The sequence below is a fragment of the Sorex araneus genome, chromosome 1 (assembly GCF_027595985.1).
Source record: "Sorex araneus isolate mSorAra2 chromosome 1, mSorAra2.pri, whole genome shotgun sequence".
Classification (NCBI taxonomy): Eukaryota; Metazoa; Chordata; class Mammalia; order Eulipotyphla; family Soricidae; genus Sorex; species Sorex araneus.
The window spans coordinates 136,281,434-136,296,983 of record NC_073302.1 but is presented as its reverse complement, the minus strand read 5'-3'; the positions used below and the strand labels follow the sequence as shown (position 1 = coordinate 136,296,983).

At 40.8% G+C, this 15,550-nt stretch overlaps 2 protein-coding genes across 3 annotated transcripts in view; one reads left to right on the top strand and one right to left on the bottom strand.

Annotated features, from left to right (window-relative positions):
• Positions 1-708: 708 nt before the first annotated feature.
• On the bottom strand, positions 709-5,366 carry GPX8 (glutathione peroxidase 8 (putative)). Of its 2 annotated transcripts, XM_004608428.2 has the most exons (3): positions 4,967-5,366; positions 4,132-4,393; positions 709-1,029 (listed from the first exon to the last, which is right to left on the bottom strand). In XM_004608428.2, exons 1-3 carry the CDS (start codon positions 5,171-5,173, stop codon positions 866-868), a joined length of 633 nt encoding a protein of 210 aa, XP_004608485.2. In that variant the 5' UTR covers positions 5,174-5,366; the 3' UTR covers positions 709-865. The 2 variants fall into 2 exon arrangements, with proteins under 2 accessions (XP_004608485.2, XP_055002113.1); XM_055146138.1 differs by lacking the exon at positions 4,132-4,393.
• A 2,150-nt stretch (positions 5,367-7,516) lies between these two features.
• CDC20B (cell division cycle 20B) overlaps positions 7,517-15,550 on the top strand; it is a 34,740-nt gene continuing 26,706 nt past the window's right edge. Inside the window, 3 exon segments of the mRNA XM_055126443.1 lie at positions 7,517-7,603; positions 14,927-15,133; positions 15,388-15,391. Coding sequence (XP_054982418.1) covers positions 7,517-7,603; positions 14,927-15,133; positions 15,388-15,391 — 298 coding nt within the window.

Sequence of the window (15,550 nt, the reverse complement as noted above, 5' to 3'; positions counted from 1 at the left end):
ACAAGCCTGTACATACAACAAAAACATATAAGGGTTTTAATATTTTAGATTTTTGATGGGCTGGAGTGATAGCACAGCGGTTGGGCGTTAGCCTTTCACGCGGCCGACCCGTGTTTGATTCCTCTGCCCCTCTCAGAGAGCCAGGCAAGCTACCGAGAGTATCTCACCTGAACGGCAGAGCCTGGCAAGTTACCTGTGGCGTATTGTATGTGCCCAAAACAGTAACAAATAAGTCTCACAATTGAGAGACGTTACCGCTCGAACAAGTTGATGAGCAACGGGATGACAGTGACAGATTTTTTTTTTTCTTTTTGGGTCACACCCAGCGATGCTCAGGGGTTACTCCTGGCTTTGCACTCAGAAATTACTCCTGGCAGTGCTTGGGGGACCATATGGGATGCCGGGGATCAAACCCGGGTCGGCCGCGTGCAAGGCAAACGCCCTACCCGCTGTGCTATCGCTCCGGCCCCAAGTGACAGATTTTTGATGCTTATTTTATTATATAAAAATTACCATTTATAGAAATTTCAGTCACAGTGTTCTTGAATAGAGTGGAGTATTGTGTGGTCATTCCTCTCAAGCACAATCTTAGAAAATGTCAAACAAGATAATACTGAAAAGCATTGGTGACTTCAGAATTGCTTAGTGCAGTTAGATGAAGTATTTCATATATTTCACTTGAAGTCTGTGCCTCTTTTTTTTTGTGTTGGGTTACATCTTTATTCTGGGGAAATTTATTACCACTCATGAGCAAAATAACATTTTTCAGTGTGCCACATTTAATTTTCAGGGTGTTTGAGATGGGACTAAATTCTTATGGAGACATTTATTCTGACTAGTGCACTAGAATGGCTCAAAGGCATTCTCATAGGTCCTCTTTCTTTTTTATGATCATTTGTCTAATCAGAGCTGCAATCTCTGGCCTCATGACTTCGATGGACTCCTCTGGCCTCCAGAACTTCACGACTTGACCTTCAGGGTTAACCAGATACTTCCAGAAATTCCATCTTGGTTCTTTCTTTGAAGAATCTGAAATATTAGAATACATTTTCATGAGCATAATGTTATTCTTTGTCAAAATTTTAAATGTATTCGTGACAACTTTAAAATCAATATTTAGGATGGATATAACGTAAGCAAAAGAGAGCAAAAAGTAAAACATCCAAACAAAGAAAAAATCAAAGCTTAGGTAACTGGATTTTTATATACTTGGTGACTTCATTATTTTTACTGATTTAGAAGCATGGAATAAAACTGGTTAAAGATTTTTAAAATTTAAGCAGCAAACATTTATAAATAAAAACTGTTTCTTGGCATCAAAACAATTAAATGGTGTTCTAAAGGCCTTTATGTGTATGGATTATTTTTTATATTAATGTATTTATATTAACTTATTACATATCTGAAAATGGCAAGGTATTCTATTTACATATATGTATATAATATATATATTGTTTTTTCTTTCTGTTTTTGGGCCTTACTCAGCAATGCTCAGGGGTTACTCTTGGCTCTCTCAGGAATTATTCCTGGCAGTGCTGGGGTTATGGGGAACCACATGGGATGCCGGGGATGGAAACTGGGTTGATGGCATGCAAGGTATATACCAACTCTCAGGCCCCATGGTAAGATATTCTAAACAATCTTATTCTGTGAAATTTTTTTAAAAAAATAAATCTTTGTAGGTTAAGGTAACGGTTCTTTTGTTTAAGGGGCAAAACATTGGTGCTTGTACTACTTCTGATCCCATGCTTTGACAACCATGTGATGTATCAAATCTGGGGCTCCTGAGTACAAAGCATGTGCACAAGTGCTTTGAGTAATTTATCTCTGACCATGGTATACCTCAACTTACATAAGAAAGACATTTTTGGGGGGCATTTAGGAACTCACTCTAGTAAGAACCAGATGGATGGATGGATCTCAAGATCCTGAGATTATTAAGGGGACTTGGAAGAGGACCTGCAAAGAAGAAGACAGAAGAGGCCAAAGAAGAAGTAGCATTATCTGACATATTCAGAAAAGTCAGGGAGTGAGAAGCCAGATTCTGTTACCCAAGAGAGAAGCAGAATGCTGAAAGAGAAGTGGTAAGTATTCTTTGGAAAGCAGCTAAGTATAAGGGACACAGTGCTCAGAGGTTTTTTTTTTTTTTTTTAGTTTTTGGGCTGCACCCAGCAATTCTCAGGGGTTATTTCTGATTCTGCACCCTGGGATCATTTTTCCCCCCTGCTTCCTGAGATAGCTTTTATTACTGAGTATTCTTGGTTATTTTTACATTAAACATTTAAAAAATATTAAGGCACCGTCATTTAGTATTCATAGTTGAGTTTACTTTGGGATCATTCTTGGGAGTGTTGGGGGGACCAGATGGGATACCAGGGATAGAACACTGGTCATCTGCAAGGCAAGCAACCTAACTGACCCCAGTGCTCAAAGTTTTTAAAAATGAGAATGTGGGGGCTGGAGCAATAGCACAGCGGGTAGGGCGTTTGCCTTGCACGCGGCCGACCCGGGTTCCATTCCCAGCATCCCATATGGTCACCCGAGCACCGCCAGGGGTAGTTCCTGAGTGCAAAACCAGGAGCAACTCCTGAGCATCGCTGGGTGTGACCCAAAAAGCAAAAAAAAAAAAAAAGTGTTGCTTTATGCTGGGAACCAATGGACCAATAGAACCAAAAGAACCGATGAAACAGAATAGGTTAATTAGGTTAATTACTAGCCTAATTACTGATTCTTTGTAGACTGTGCTAAGTAAGCACATAATTTATTAGTGGTATAGCTGAGTAGATCAAACACTGATGACTCAGTATCAGCTGTATATTACATATAAGCCTTCTTAAAATCCTTTTGAGACTCATTTTTCAGAACATAAGTATGTTTCGTATACTTGTCAGGAGAGGAGTCTTTCTAGTTGAGGTAACGTCTCTGAGGAATACAAAGGCACCCTTCAGTACATGTCAGGACCCACAGAACATGTCTTAGTATTGGCTGTGTTTCACTCCAACTTGTTTCATCACTCAAGTGCTCCGTATAATAAACCATCTGCATTCTTGCACAAAACAGTTATGTTTGTGACCACATGATCACTTACTGTCCATTTTGGCTATTTTTAGGGGATGGGGACTACACATGGCAGGACTTGGGGGACCATGCCATCAACCAAGGCTCCCATATGCAGAGCGCAGACTCTAGCTCTTTGAGCTTTTAGTTTGACTCCGTTCAGGCCAGTTGAAAACAATATTCTAATTTTCATTTGGCTATCATTTGGTGGCGTATTCGATATGCCAAAAACAGTAACAACAAGTCTCACAATGAAGACGTTACCAGTGCCCGCTTGAGCAAATTGTTGAGCAACGGGTTGACAGTGACAGTGACAGTGATCATTTGGTAGTGTGTCTCTGGAACTTCATCTAGTGTTAGTGAAACCTTGAAATCCTGTTGCATTTTTTATTGCACAGGGTAAGTGAAGTCTCAGAAGCTATTTTTGTGATTGAAGGGGAATAAACTAGGAGCTATTGATTGCTCCCAGCTATTGACTGCAATAATTGAGGCTGACTTGATCAAAGGTATACGCTTTCTTTATCTCCATGTGCCCCAGAAATAAAAGAATAAAGACCTTATTCTAATTGTCCATGGTCTCAGGTACTCCATTGATTTTCTCTAATCATACTTTTAAAAAATTATGATTTCAAACAAATACTACAGAACAGTTTGTCTGGAAGCTTGATTGCCTGACCAAAGTCATAATATTCTCTTTAGCCTCAAGATATATTTGATTATACACAGCAATATAAATGACAGCCATGTAGTCTTAATAACAGGGAGGGGTATTTTTCCAAGTATTGGAAAAATAATGATGGAAAAATTGAGACATTTTGTGGAAATAAGTATTTTGAATAAAATTCATTAGGAAATTTGCATAAGGAATGAAACATTATTAGGATAGATTTATTTTGCTATCCAAGAATTGAAAATGTTGATTTCAGAAAAACATTAAGTACTAGAAAGTTACAAAGAATTCTGCTCTTTTACAAAACTTTCTTAGCAAAATGAACTGAATGTATGACTAGTGCATTTAAAAAAAATAAAACACAATCAAAAACAAAACACCTCTGAGGCAAAGCAAATATTTACCAATGAGAAATCTAAATGCAGGTTCTGCTTCAGATCCTAGAATCTTAATCTTCTGGAAGATGGGGAATGTTACTCCGTAGTTACTTCTTGCAAAAGATTCTACTTCCTTGCTTGGGCGGGGCTCCGATTCTCCAAACTGATTGCATGGGAAAGCCAAGACGCTGAAGTGGAACGGTCCAAACTCTTTGTGCAGTTCCTGCAGTGCTAAGTAATTTCTGTCTGTGAGCTGGCAGTCACTAGCCACGTTTACAACTAGTGAAACCTCCCGGAAAAAGAAAAAAATCCAACCGGAAAGTGAAGCAAATAAAAGAGTGTAAAGAAAAAAAAAAAGTACTGCAAGCAGTTACAATCCTACAAGTTTTGATACAGTTGGTCATTTTAGATTTTTAGGCATACCCAATTTTATTGCAAATCACACCCAGATGTACGCGGGAAGACCCTAAAAGAGCATCAGGTACATATGAAAGTTTATTTTTAATAAAGTCAGTGAGATCACCGATATAGCAGTTCTATTGCTATTTGATTATAGAATTGGTGCTCTTGTTGTCTTCATATTACAAACCACGCACATTCTCAAAGCAGGAATCAGTATGTAAAGTTAAACATTTAAAAGAAAGCAGACAAGATATTAGAATTTATCAATTAGAAGTAAGTTTTGAGAACTCCGATGATGATATCTAAATTACATTACTTTGGAGACTCATGTTAACGTAGCATTTGATAGTTATAACACTTGACCGCAAAAAAAAAAGAGAGAAATTCTATTAAGAGAATAAACAGAGAAAATGGACAGACAATAGAAGTAAAAAAAAAAAAATCACAAGATGAGACTTACTCTGCCTTTAAACTTTTCCAGAGAAACCATTCTTCCTTTTGCATCTTTCACTTCAAAGGTATAAAAGCTGGCGATTCCGGGTCTTAGGAATTTTAGTTGTAGAAGAAAGAGCATTACTGTGCACAGAACCATAGAGAGCAAAACTGCAAAGATCTTTGCTTTGGGCCCTGAACATCTTAGAGGGGAGCCAGCAGCGAGAGTCTCCATTTTGGATGGATCCTGGGCAGGGCCTGGCAGGCTGGCCTCCAAGGAGGAGCTGAAACTTGAAACCCGCTCAGTTCCACCGAAAACCAGGAAGGACAGACTTGCTCCTCACGGCTGCAGAACGCAAAGACCCTTCTCAGAGACGGAATGCAGTGAAAGGATGCAAGAACTCAGTTCCAGTGTATTTCTGATCCCAGTCGAAACGTTGGCTAGAAAGATCAAGGACGTGTTTAGTAGCTCTTTAAGCATCCAACGAAGAAAAACGTTTCACCAGAAGGTGGTGCCCTTGTAACTTGGAAGCTGTGGAAGTTTTCAAGTTTTAAGATTCCAGAAATTGGTTCGATGTAGAGGGAGAAATCCTAGGAAAAGTTCTGAGTGTAGATTAAGTATGATTTTTAAATATGATGTCTAATCTGAGGGAATGGCATATTGTTTGTGTGAATTAAACAGGCTATATGATTTTATGTTTTTTTATTTTTTTGCTTTTTGGGTCACACACCTGGCGATGCACAGGGGCTACTCCTGGCTCTGCACTCAGGAATTACTCCTGGCGGTGCTCAGGGGACCATATGGGATGCTGGGGATCGAACCCAGGTTGGCCGTGTGCAAGGCAAACGCCCTACCCACTGTGCTATCGCTCCAGCCCCCAGGCTATATGATTTTAAAGAAGTTATGCTGGAAAAAAGCAGAAATACCTGAAAAGACTCCATCTAGCTAAGTCAATACCACGTGAACATAGTAAAAATATTCATTAAAAAAAAGCCTCGTTTCTTTTTGATAAAGAAAACTTTAGGTCAGCTTTTCTATTTTTGGGCTTTTTGGGTCACACCCGGCGATGCAGAGGGGTTACTCCTGGCTCTGCACTCAGGAATTTCCCCTGACCGTGCTCAGGGGACCATATGGAATGCTGGGAATAGAACCCGGGTCGGCCGCATGCAAGGCAAGCGCCCTACCCGCTGTGCTATCGATCCAGCCCCCAGGTCAGTTTTTTTAAAAACATTTTTAAATGTTTTTAAACATTTTAAATGTTTTTAAACAGTGTCATTAAACATTTTTATAGTGGCCTACGGTAAGAAATGCACTTAACAATATAATTCAGTATTATAGGTATAGGCACACATAATTGAGAAGTTTCATTAAATCCTCTCTTTTCCCTTGTGAACTGCAATGTCCCTCAGAGCAGTGCATTGTTTATTTTACGGTGCTGGAGATGGAACCCAGGGCCTTATACCTGCAAGGCACACACACCCTCTACCACTGAGCTACATACTTGGCCTAAGACTATCACGTTTTAAAAACAGTTCAGTTCTTTTGTTCGTTTGTTTATTTTTGGTCCACACGCTTAGGGCTTACTCCTGACTCTGTGCTCAGGGATCACTCCTGGTGTAATTTGGGATACTATATTGTGATGCTGGGAATCAAATCTGGGTCAGCTGCATGCAAGGCAAGCACCTTGCCCTTTGTACTATCTCTCCAGCCCCAGTTCATTTTTTTTTTTTTTTGGATCACACCCAAAAATCAAGGCAGAGAGTCTCCTGCCCCCGAGCCTGGCTGTTTTCAACAGGGCCTCTCGGAGGCGGTGGGTTTCAGTTTCCCTCCCCAGCCTGAGCAGAGCCCCCAGGTCGAAGGCCTCTAGAGCCTAGCACAGCCAAGCTCAAGGCCCCTCTCCACACGTTCAGATGAGCCTCACACATGAAGGAACATGGGGCAGAGGAACCCAGGTGTGCGGGACATGGGGCTGAGGTCTCTAAGCCTGCTCGGATCAAGACTGGGCCTCTTCAGCCCAGATTCCCCATTTTCCAGTAGCTAGGCAGTCACACCCAGGGACTGCCCCCGGTGCTATGTAATCCCACCAAGGGCCAACATCCAGAGACTTTAAAACCAAGCTCCTGGAAGTGACATCTTATAGCCTAGTTCTCCCTCTGGGAGAACCTGGCAAGCTACAGAGAGCTTCCTGCCCACATGAGAGAGCCTCGCAAACTCCCCATGGCGTATTCATATGCCAAAACCAGTAACAATGATGGGTCTCATTCCTCTGACCCTGAAAGAGCCTCCAATATGGAACCATTGGAAAGGACAAGTAAAGAGAGGCTTCTGAAATCTCAGGGCTAGGATGAATGGAGTCGTTATTGAGACCACTCGAGAAATTTGATGATCCACGGGATGACGATGATGATGATGATGATGATGATTGGGTCACACCCAGTGGTACACAGGGGTTAACTCCTGGCTCTGCACTCAGGAATTACTCTTGGTGGTGCTTGGGGATGCTGGGAATCGAACCCAGGTCAACCATATACAAGGCAAATGTCCTACCTGATGTGCCCCCCAGTTCAGTTTTGACCCATGAAAATGATTTTAGAATTTTTCAGTAGACTGAAACCTGTGGATGGAAAATATGAAACTTATAATAAAGCAGCAATTTCAAATAGGGTAATTTTACCAAAGGACAAAACCAAAAATTCCCCCAAGTCCAATTCTGTTGTATCAACTGTTGCATCCTATGGGAGGTCTAACTTAATGTTTGAAAATGTAAGGGATTGGTATGGAGTGGAAGTTGAGCATTATGGAATCCTTGGATCCCTTGGTTCCCTTGAACTCTGCCCTATTTGAGATGATTTTTTGAATGAAGGAGCTATGTTGTGTGTGGGCCTGTGGAGGTGTGTTCACAGAGAGTGCTGGGAATGGCGGGCTGTGGCAGGCTCTTTGCATCATGATTGGATCTTAGGGGCTAGAGAGCATGTGCTGAGGAGGCCGCTAGCCTTTGCTCTGGTCCCTTCTTCCATAGTATGTGTGGTTCGGGGGATCTGAGCAGAGTTCACAGCCTAGGCATGTCATACCTGTCAGAAAGGGATGAGCCACCTTAATTCTATTCTCATGGTGTGATAAAAATAGATAAAACAAAAAGATTATGTTAAAGTATTCTCTTTTTTTTAAGTTATTTTTTTAAATTAGTGAGTCACCGTGAGGGTAAAGTTACAGATTTACAGACTTTCATGCGAGTGTTTCCATCATACAATGTTCAAGAACCCATCTCTCCACCAGTGCCCATTCTCCACCACCAATGAACCCAGTATCCCTCCCACCCCCTGTATAAGTATTCTCTTTAAAATAAAAGTTAAGAACAAAAATATACATGAAATGGGTTGTATTGATGCTTCCTAAAAACTTTCAAAGAACTTGGGGGACTGGAAGGATAGTACAGTGGGTAGAGCATTTGCCTTGCATGCAGCTGACACAGGTCCAACCCCTGGCATCCTGTGTGGTCCTCCATACTTTGCCAGGAGTGATCCCTGAGTACAGAGCCAGGAGTAAGCCCTGAGCACCACCAGCTGTGGCCCAAAAACAAAAGCAGAAAACTTGCAAATAATTTAAATAAAAATTGACACGTGATAATATAAATATTGACGTCGTATTTTAGGTATATAGTCAGTTGATAGTTTATGTATTCCAAAATGATCACCATTACAAGTTAAATCCATATCCACAAATAGTTGCATTTCTTTATCTTGTGATTAAAAGATTGCGAGTGGCAGTGCTGCCAGGATCACACTTGACCTGTAGAAGCTGCCAGGGATCAAACTTGTGGTCTCACCACACTTAAGACAGAAGCTCTGCCATGGAGCTACATTCCTTTTTCACATATATTTGTTTGGCTGTGTTCTCTTGCTTTTTTTCCCTATAAGTAAGTCAAATTGCTCAGTTTTTATCTCCTGACTTACACTGTTTAGCATAACCACTTCTAGTTCCGTCCATGTAACTTCTAGTTACCAAAGACTAAATACCAGCCTTCTTAGGTGGTATTTTGTCTTTTGTAACTAGAAGTTGCATGGTTGCTAGAAGTTACATTGGGTTGCTAGATCATATGGTAATTTTAATTTATTTAAATTAAATTTTCTGTAGAGTCCCATACTGTTTTACATAGTATTTAATTTTACATTTTAACTCAGAGCATGAGGATTCCCTCTTCCCCACAGTCTTTCAAACTTGTTTCTTTTGATAAAAGCCATTCTGATGGCTATGAAGTAATATCTCATTGTTGTTTTCTATCTTTCTGTGAATAGTGATACTGAGCATCATTTCATATGCCTATTTGCCAGTAACAAGCTGGATCTCATTCCCCTGACCCTGAAGAGCCCCCAGTGCAACATCGTTGGGAGGGCTGAGTCAAGATAGCCTTCTAAGATCTCAGGGAAAGGACAAAATGAGAGGTTACTGAGCCTGCCTGAGAAATCGGTGATTAACGGGATTTTCGTGATTCGTGATTTGCCATGTATGTCTTCTTTGGAAAAATGTTCATATTTTCTGTTTACTTTTTCATTGGATTTTTTTTTCCCCTCCTATTGAGTCTTTGGAAGAGGAAGATGTTAAGAACTCACCTAAGATCTTGGACCTAGAAAGGGGAACAACCAAGACTACAGCTTAGGACTTTCAGCTTCATCAGCAAAATTATTTTGACCACATTAAATCATTTCTTTGGATATATTGAAGTGTATTTATTTAAAATAAAAGATTGTAGACAAAAATAGTTGCAGTATTCTGCTGAAGGGCTTTTATTCATCAGGAGGTTTATAGGAAATCACTGTAAGTGGGCTGGGGATATGACTTCGTGGTAGAGCACTTGTCTTGCATGTGTCAAGTCCTAGATTCCATCTCTGGGGTTAGCGGTGGAGAGGGGCGGAGAGAGAGAGAGAGAGAGAGAGAGAGAGAGAGAGAGAGAGAGAGAGACAGAGACAGAGAGAGACAGAGAGAGAGACAGAGAGACAGAGAGACAGAGAGACAGAGAGAGAGACAGAGAGAGGGAGGGGGAGGGAGAGAAAGAAAGGAAGAGGGAGACAGAGAGGGAGAGGGAGAGGGAGGGAGGGAGGGAGAAAGGAAGGGGAGAGAGGAAGGGAAGAAGGGAGGAAGAGAGGAGGAGAGGAGAGAAGGGAGAGGGGAGAGAGAGAGAAAGATGTTCAAAGAGCAAAGAAAGTGTAGAGCAACTAAGAAACTGGCCATATGATTGGTGTTACTGGAATAGGCCACAGAAGTTTGCAGAACAGCAAATCCTAGTTAGGGAATGATTATTTTTGTTTGTCTGCTTTGGGCCACATCCGGTTGTGCTCAGGACTTACTCCTGACTCTGCACTCAGGGATCACCCCTGGTGGGGCTCAGGGGATCATATGGGGTGCTAGGGATTGAACTAGGGTTGGTTGTGTGTAAAGCAAGTATCCACTGTGCTCTCTCCAGCCCAGAGAATTATCATTTTCCCACTCTTCCCCCTCCACTTTATTTAAACACCATGGTTGATAAAGTTGTTCATGATGATTTGTTACAGGCATTCAATATTCCAACACCAGTCCCACTACCACTGTCACCTTCCCTCCACCATTGTCTCCGTTCTCCCAACGACCCAATTGGAGGCCTAAAATAATTTATTCCATATTGCTTATTATCCCTGAATGGCTAACTAAATGATCAAAAAATACTTCCACAGAAGAAAATTTGTGAAAACTATTGCATGTCACCATGGGGACATTAAGTTCTTGTTTGGGAGTTTCCTAAGCTGTTGTTTCAAGTTAAGCCTTCTGTGTTAATGTTTTTGTTAGTGGAGGTTGGTTGGCTTCTGTGTTACATACCATCTGAACTGGTGTGCTACTACTGGGATGTCAGTGTTGTAGAGTTTGGAGATGTGCTATGGCCTTGAACGCAGTCATGCGCTCCAGAAAAGAGAACAATCATTCTTAATGCAGCAGTCTTGTTCATTGGAAAAGAAGGGAGGGGAAGTGCTTAAAGACTCGCTAGAGCCCCAAATGGTAGGCATTGATAATGGAGAGTAAGATCTGTATCATTGATATGAAAAGAAAGAATCTTGACAGTTTTTGCTTGAGTTGTATTGTCCCAATGAGGAGGCACTGAAGATTCCAAAGTGTGGTGAGTTTGGTTCCAGGCTGTTTCACTCGGGGCGCCCCAGAGGGGGGTGGGTGAGAGCCCTCCCCACCCCAAGGGACCCATCCCTGTAGCTGAAAACCTCCAGAACCCAACCGCTGCCACACTCAAGGTCGCTCCCCACATGCTTGTGCTGATCCTCACCTACGAGTGAACATATTCCACATCATAAGACACTCCCTACCTGTTCTCCATAAATATTACACCACATTTGATGGGGTTCAAGTAATAGGCAACAAATCATAGAGGGAAATATATATGTATATATTTTGTATATATATATGAAAGCTCACATCACTCAACCTTTAACAATATGTTAGTGATATCCTAAAGAATGAATGTCTTAATGGTCCCCACCAAAATAGAACAATCTTCACACTGTTTCCCCTGTGAATTCTTTTTTGATAGCATTTTCGGAGGTTTATCATAACAGACAATGCAAAATATATTATATCAATTGTGCTTTGGGATAGGGCTTGGGGACTTGTGATGGAAACATCCCAAATATGGTGGTGGGAAGATGTAATGGTGATGGGATTGGTGTTTGAATACTAAATGTAATCAAATATTGTGAACTACCTTATAAAATAAAAAAATTAAAAACAAACAAATAAAAAAAGTGTGGTGAACTGTTTTTGTCTCTGTGATTGATTTGCTATAATATTGAGGCACTAGCTTGAAATATCTTGTGGTCAGAGTGCTGGCACATTGGGCTGATGGTGGTGGGGGATTGGGGGAGGAACTATGTGGAGGTAAAGGAAGAGCAGTTGGGAAGATACTCCTGAGTATCTTCTAATGTGGACCATACATTACTTTTGTCTCTGCCATAAGGTTCTAGAAAGCTCCTGGCATCGCTAGCCTAGCTTTTCTTCCCTGGAATGTTCAGGTTTTTTCCCACCCATTGAATATTTGAGTGGCAGGGTATTTATCACTGGAGATAGACTTGTTTCTCTTTCCCAGTTCAGTCTGTTACTTCCTGACCTTATTTTTAACCTCTGTAGGTTCCTTTCTGTTTATTTTTTGGCCCTGGTGCCCTGAATTCCTCCCGATTTAGTGTCAATATGTTGTGAACCCTAAAGGTAAACAAGTCAAGTTGATGCACTTGGAGTATTCAGTCTTTCATCCCTTTTCCCTTCTTTGTCTTATTTTTCTTATCTTCCTCTTCCTCTCTATTAATAATTGCTTGAGTCATTTAAAACCATGTGACAGGCATTTCCTCAACAGGATCTATCTCCCGGAACAAAAGTTTGAAAACACCGAAGATGAAATAGCTCAACCGAGGGCAATGTTCCTCAAGCTGTGCTCATTTGCATACCTCCTGGAGGATTTGCCATAGCTGCCCACCATGGGTTCGTTACCTTTTTTTCGGTGTGTGTGTGTGTGTGTGTGCGCTCCTGACTCATTCATTTTATTCAAATTAATTTTTTATAAGAGAAGTCTTTAGATCTCACTGTGTTGTCTTAAGCAATTCACTTCATTTCTAACTCTCTGTTTCCTCATTGATAAAATTGAGATAAGTAACAGACCTGCTTCTCAAGGAGTTTCCAACCATTAATGTGTGTGAATCCCTTAACACGCAGACCAGAATAGTGAAAACCCTTAGCTGATGTTGGTTTTATCCATCTTTCATCACACCCTTTGATGTCTTAAATTCTTAGGGATAATATTTCTGGGCCGGTAGGGCTTATGCACCTCCCTGAAGGGTTATGAGGCCCACTGCCAACTGGCCTTTCCAGAAACTAATATATATGGCATCAGTAATGTATGCCAGTCTTTCTAGAATCTTCAACACTAGGGCTTTTAATTTAGACAAAAATCTTTATTAACGTTTCATTATTGTTTTAAATTTACACTTCTTAAATTATCTGTAAAATGAATTTTTTGGGGGGTGGGACACATGTGGTGGTGCTCAGGGCTTACCACGGACTCTGCATTCCTGAATCACCCCTGGTGGTGCTCAAGGGACCTTATGGGGTCAAGGGGATGAAATGCAGGTTGATCACATGGAAGGCAAATGATAGCACAGCGGTTGGGCATTTGCCTTTCACGCGGCAGACCCGAGTTTGATTCCTCCACCCCTCTTGGAGAGCCCAGCAAGCTACCGAAAGTATCTCGCCTGCATGGCATATCGTATATGCCAAAAACAGTAACAATAAGTCTCTCAATGAGAGATGTTACTGGTGCCTGCTCGAACAAATTGGTGAGCAACGGGATGACACTGACAGTGACTCCTGTACTGTCTCTTGGGCTCAAGTGCAATATTTTGAGGACTTTTGTGTATCTCTTTTGAAAACTCTTTTGTATCCTTTTTTTTTTAAAAAAATTGGGTTGGTAAGTTTCTTTGAGAGTCCTTTGTTTTTTAAGTTATATCTCTATATCTCTAAATCTATCTATCTATCTATCTATCTATCTATCTATCTATCTATCTATCTATCTATCTATCTATCTATCTATCGTCCCCCCCATGTGGTGTTCAGAGGTTCCTACAGTGCTGCCAGAGATCCAACTCAGTGCCTCTGAATTCGAGGCATATGATCTGACCCTTTGAGCTATACAATATTCTGGTTCTCAAGGAGCCTTTTAAAGAAGCAGTTACCCAACAGCCGAAAAACGCTAGAACTCAATCACCGCCATGCTCATGGCCAACTTCCTGTAGCACGGGGTGGCATTCGAGGCCGGGCAACATCTCATACTCTACACACTATGTACCAAGACAAGGGATTAATGGCTTCAGGGTAAAATACAACAATCTTCACACACTTTCCTCTCAGGAAACTCTTTGTATCATTTTTAGTGGATTATTCGTAACAAGCAATACAAAATAAATTACTTAGGTCCTGCTTTTGAGGCAGGCTTTGGAGTGACAGGGTAAAGACATTTGAGATATGGAGGTGGGAAGGTGCAATAGTGGTGGAATCGGTGTTGGAATATTAAATGCAATAAATTATTGTGAACAACTATAAAAATAAAAAAAATGAATAAGTAGTTATCTCTCCTGCTTCTCATTTTGTTAAACAATAACTTATTTCTAGATAATCATTTGCATTTTAATTTCAAATATTGCATGGCATGGTTCAACAGTATAGAAATCTGTACATGCTAAACAAACTCAAAGGGTTTCTGAGAGAGCATGGGCAGATGATGACTTAAACTTCTTTTTCTGTCTGTGAAATGAATGACTTGGATTAGAAAATTGTTTATTCTGAGATTTGAAAATCTAGGAAATATCATAGTTAATACATTGGGTTATTTCTTTTTTAGTTGGGTTTCTAGATTTGGGGGCTATGTCTGGAAGTGTCTGGGTTTCTCCCAGCGCTGCTCAGGGGTCACACCTGACAGTGCTGAGGGGACAATGTAATGTTGTGTTTCTTGCATGTAAAGTATGTGCTCAGCTTATTGAACTCTCCTCTGGCACTTAACAGGTTTATTTCAACTTATATTATTAGTGATATGAAGAAAATGAACAATTTAAGCACAATTAATCCCTAATATCACATATATGCTACATATACAATCTTTACATTTATTTGTATTGTAATAAGTTATTGAAAATTCTCTTTCACTTAAATTTTTTTTTCTTTTTGGCTTTTGTGTCACACCCGATCTGCCCAGGGCTTCCTCCTGGCTCTGTGTTCAGGCGTCCCTCAAGGGGTACTCAGGGCTATGTGCAGGGATGGAACTGGAGTGAGCCGTCAGCAAGGTGAGCTACATGAGCTCTGTACTGTCTCTCCGGGCCCTTGAACATTCTCTTAAGGAACTTTTAAGGAACTTTTGACTTTTCATTTTTGAGGCCACTATAAATTACAGCAATCTTTGTTGTTATATAGGTTTCGAAGGCTGTTAACACGACGTATTCCAAATTGAGGAGCAACTTTTTGAAGAGGCTGCTCGCGGAGGCTCCCGTTGCCAGCAGCCTAGTCACCACTAGATGGCGGCAGAGCCCAGGCAGGGATTTGGCAGCCTATTGCTTTGGGTAAGTGCATTCGGACAATTACCTTCCAGAAGCTTCTGGATCCTTGCTAAAGATAGATACAGTCTGAGAAAGAGACCGTGGTTCCAGGTGAGGTAATGGAAATGCCACAGACGGTTTTGAAATGTTAAAGCACATATTCCTGAGAGAATTTTTGCTTTATAGCGAATTTCTTCTCCCTGTGAATAAGAATTTTCCCTGGTGGGTAATGAATTATTCCTGGAGATAATGAAAGAAAACCAAAAGAAAGCATGTGGTATTTTAAATACGTTTCTGAGATTTGCAATCGTAGATGGTTATTTTTTGTGAAAATTGTAGGTCCGTATGAATACATATGTATGTGCAGCTGTACATATATACATACATACATATATATATGTTTTTATGAGCATAAAGAATGGAGTTTTAATTACTAAGATTTCTGGTCTATGAGCAGGAAAGAGATGTATGAGTTATTAGCAATCAGATAATCAGACATGAA

Excerpts from the sequence above, each read along its gene's own strand:
- GPX8 (XM_004608428.2), bottom strand. The coding sequence starts at position 5,173 with ATGGAGACTCTCGCTGCTGGCTCCCCTCTAAGATGTTCAGGGCCCAAA. Across the intron at positions 4,394-4,966 it reads TGGAAAAGTTTAAAGGCAGA|GTTTCACTAGTTGTAAACGT; the intron begins GTAAGTCTCATC and ends TTTTTCCGGGAG. Across the intron at positions 1,030-4,131 it reads TGCATTTAGATTTCTCATTG|ATTCTTCAAAGAAAGAACCA; the intron begins GTAAATATTTGC and ends CTAATATTTCAG.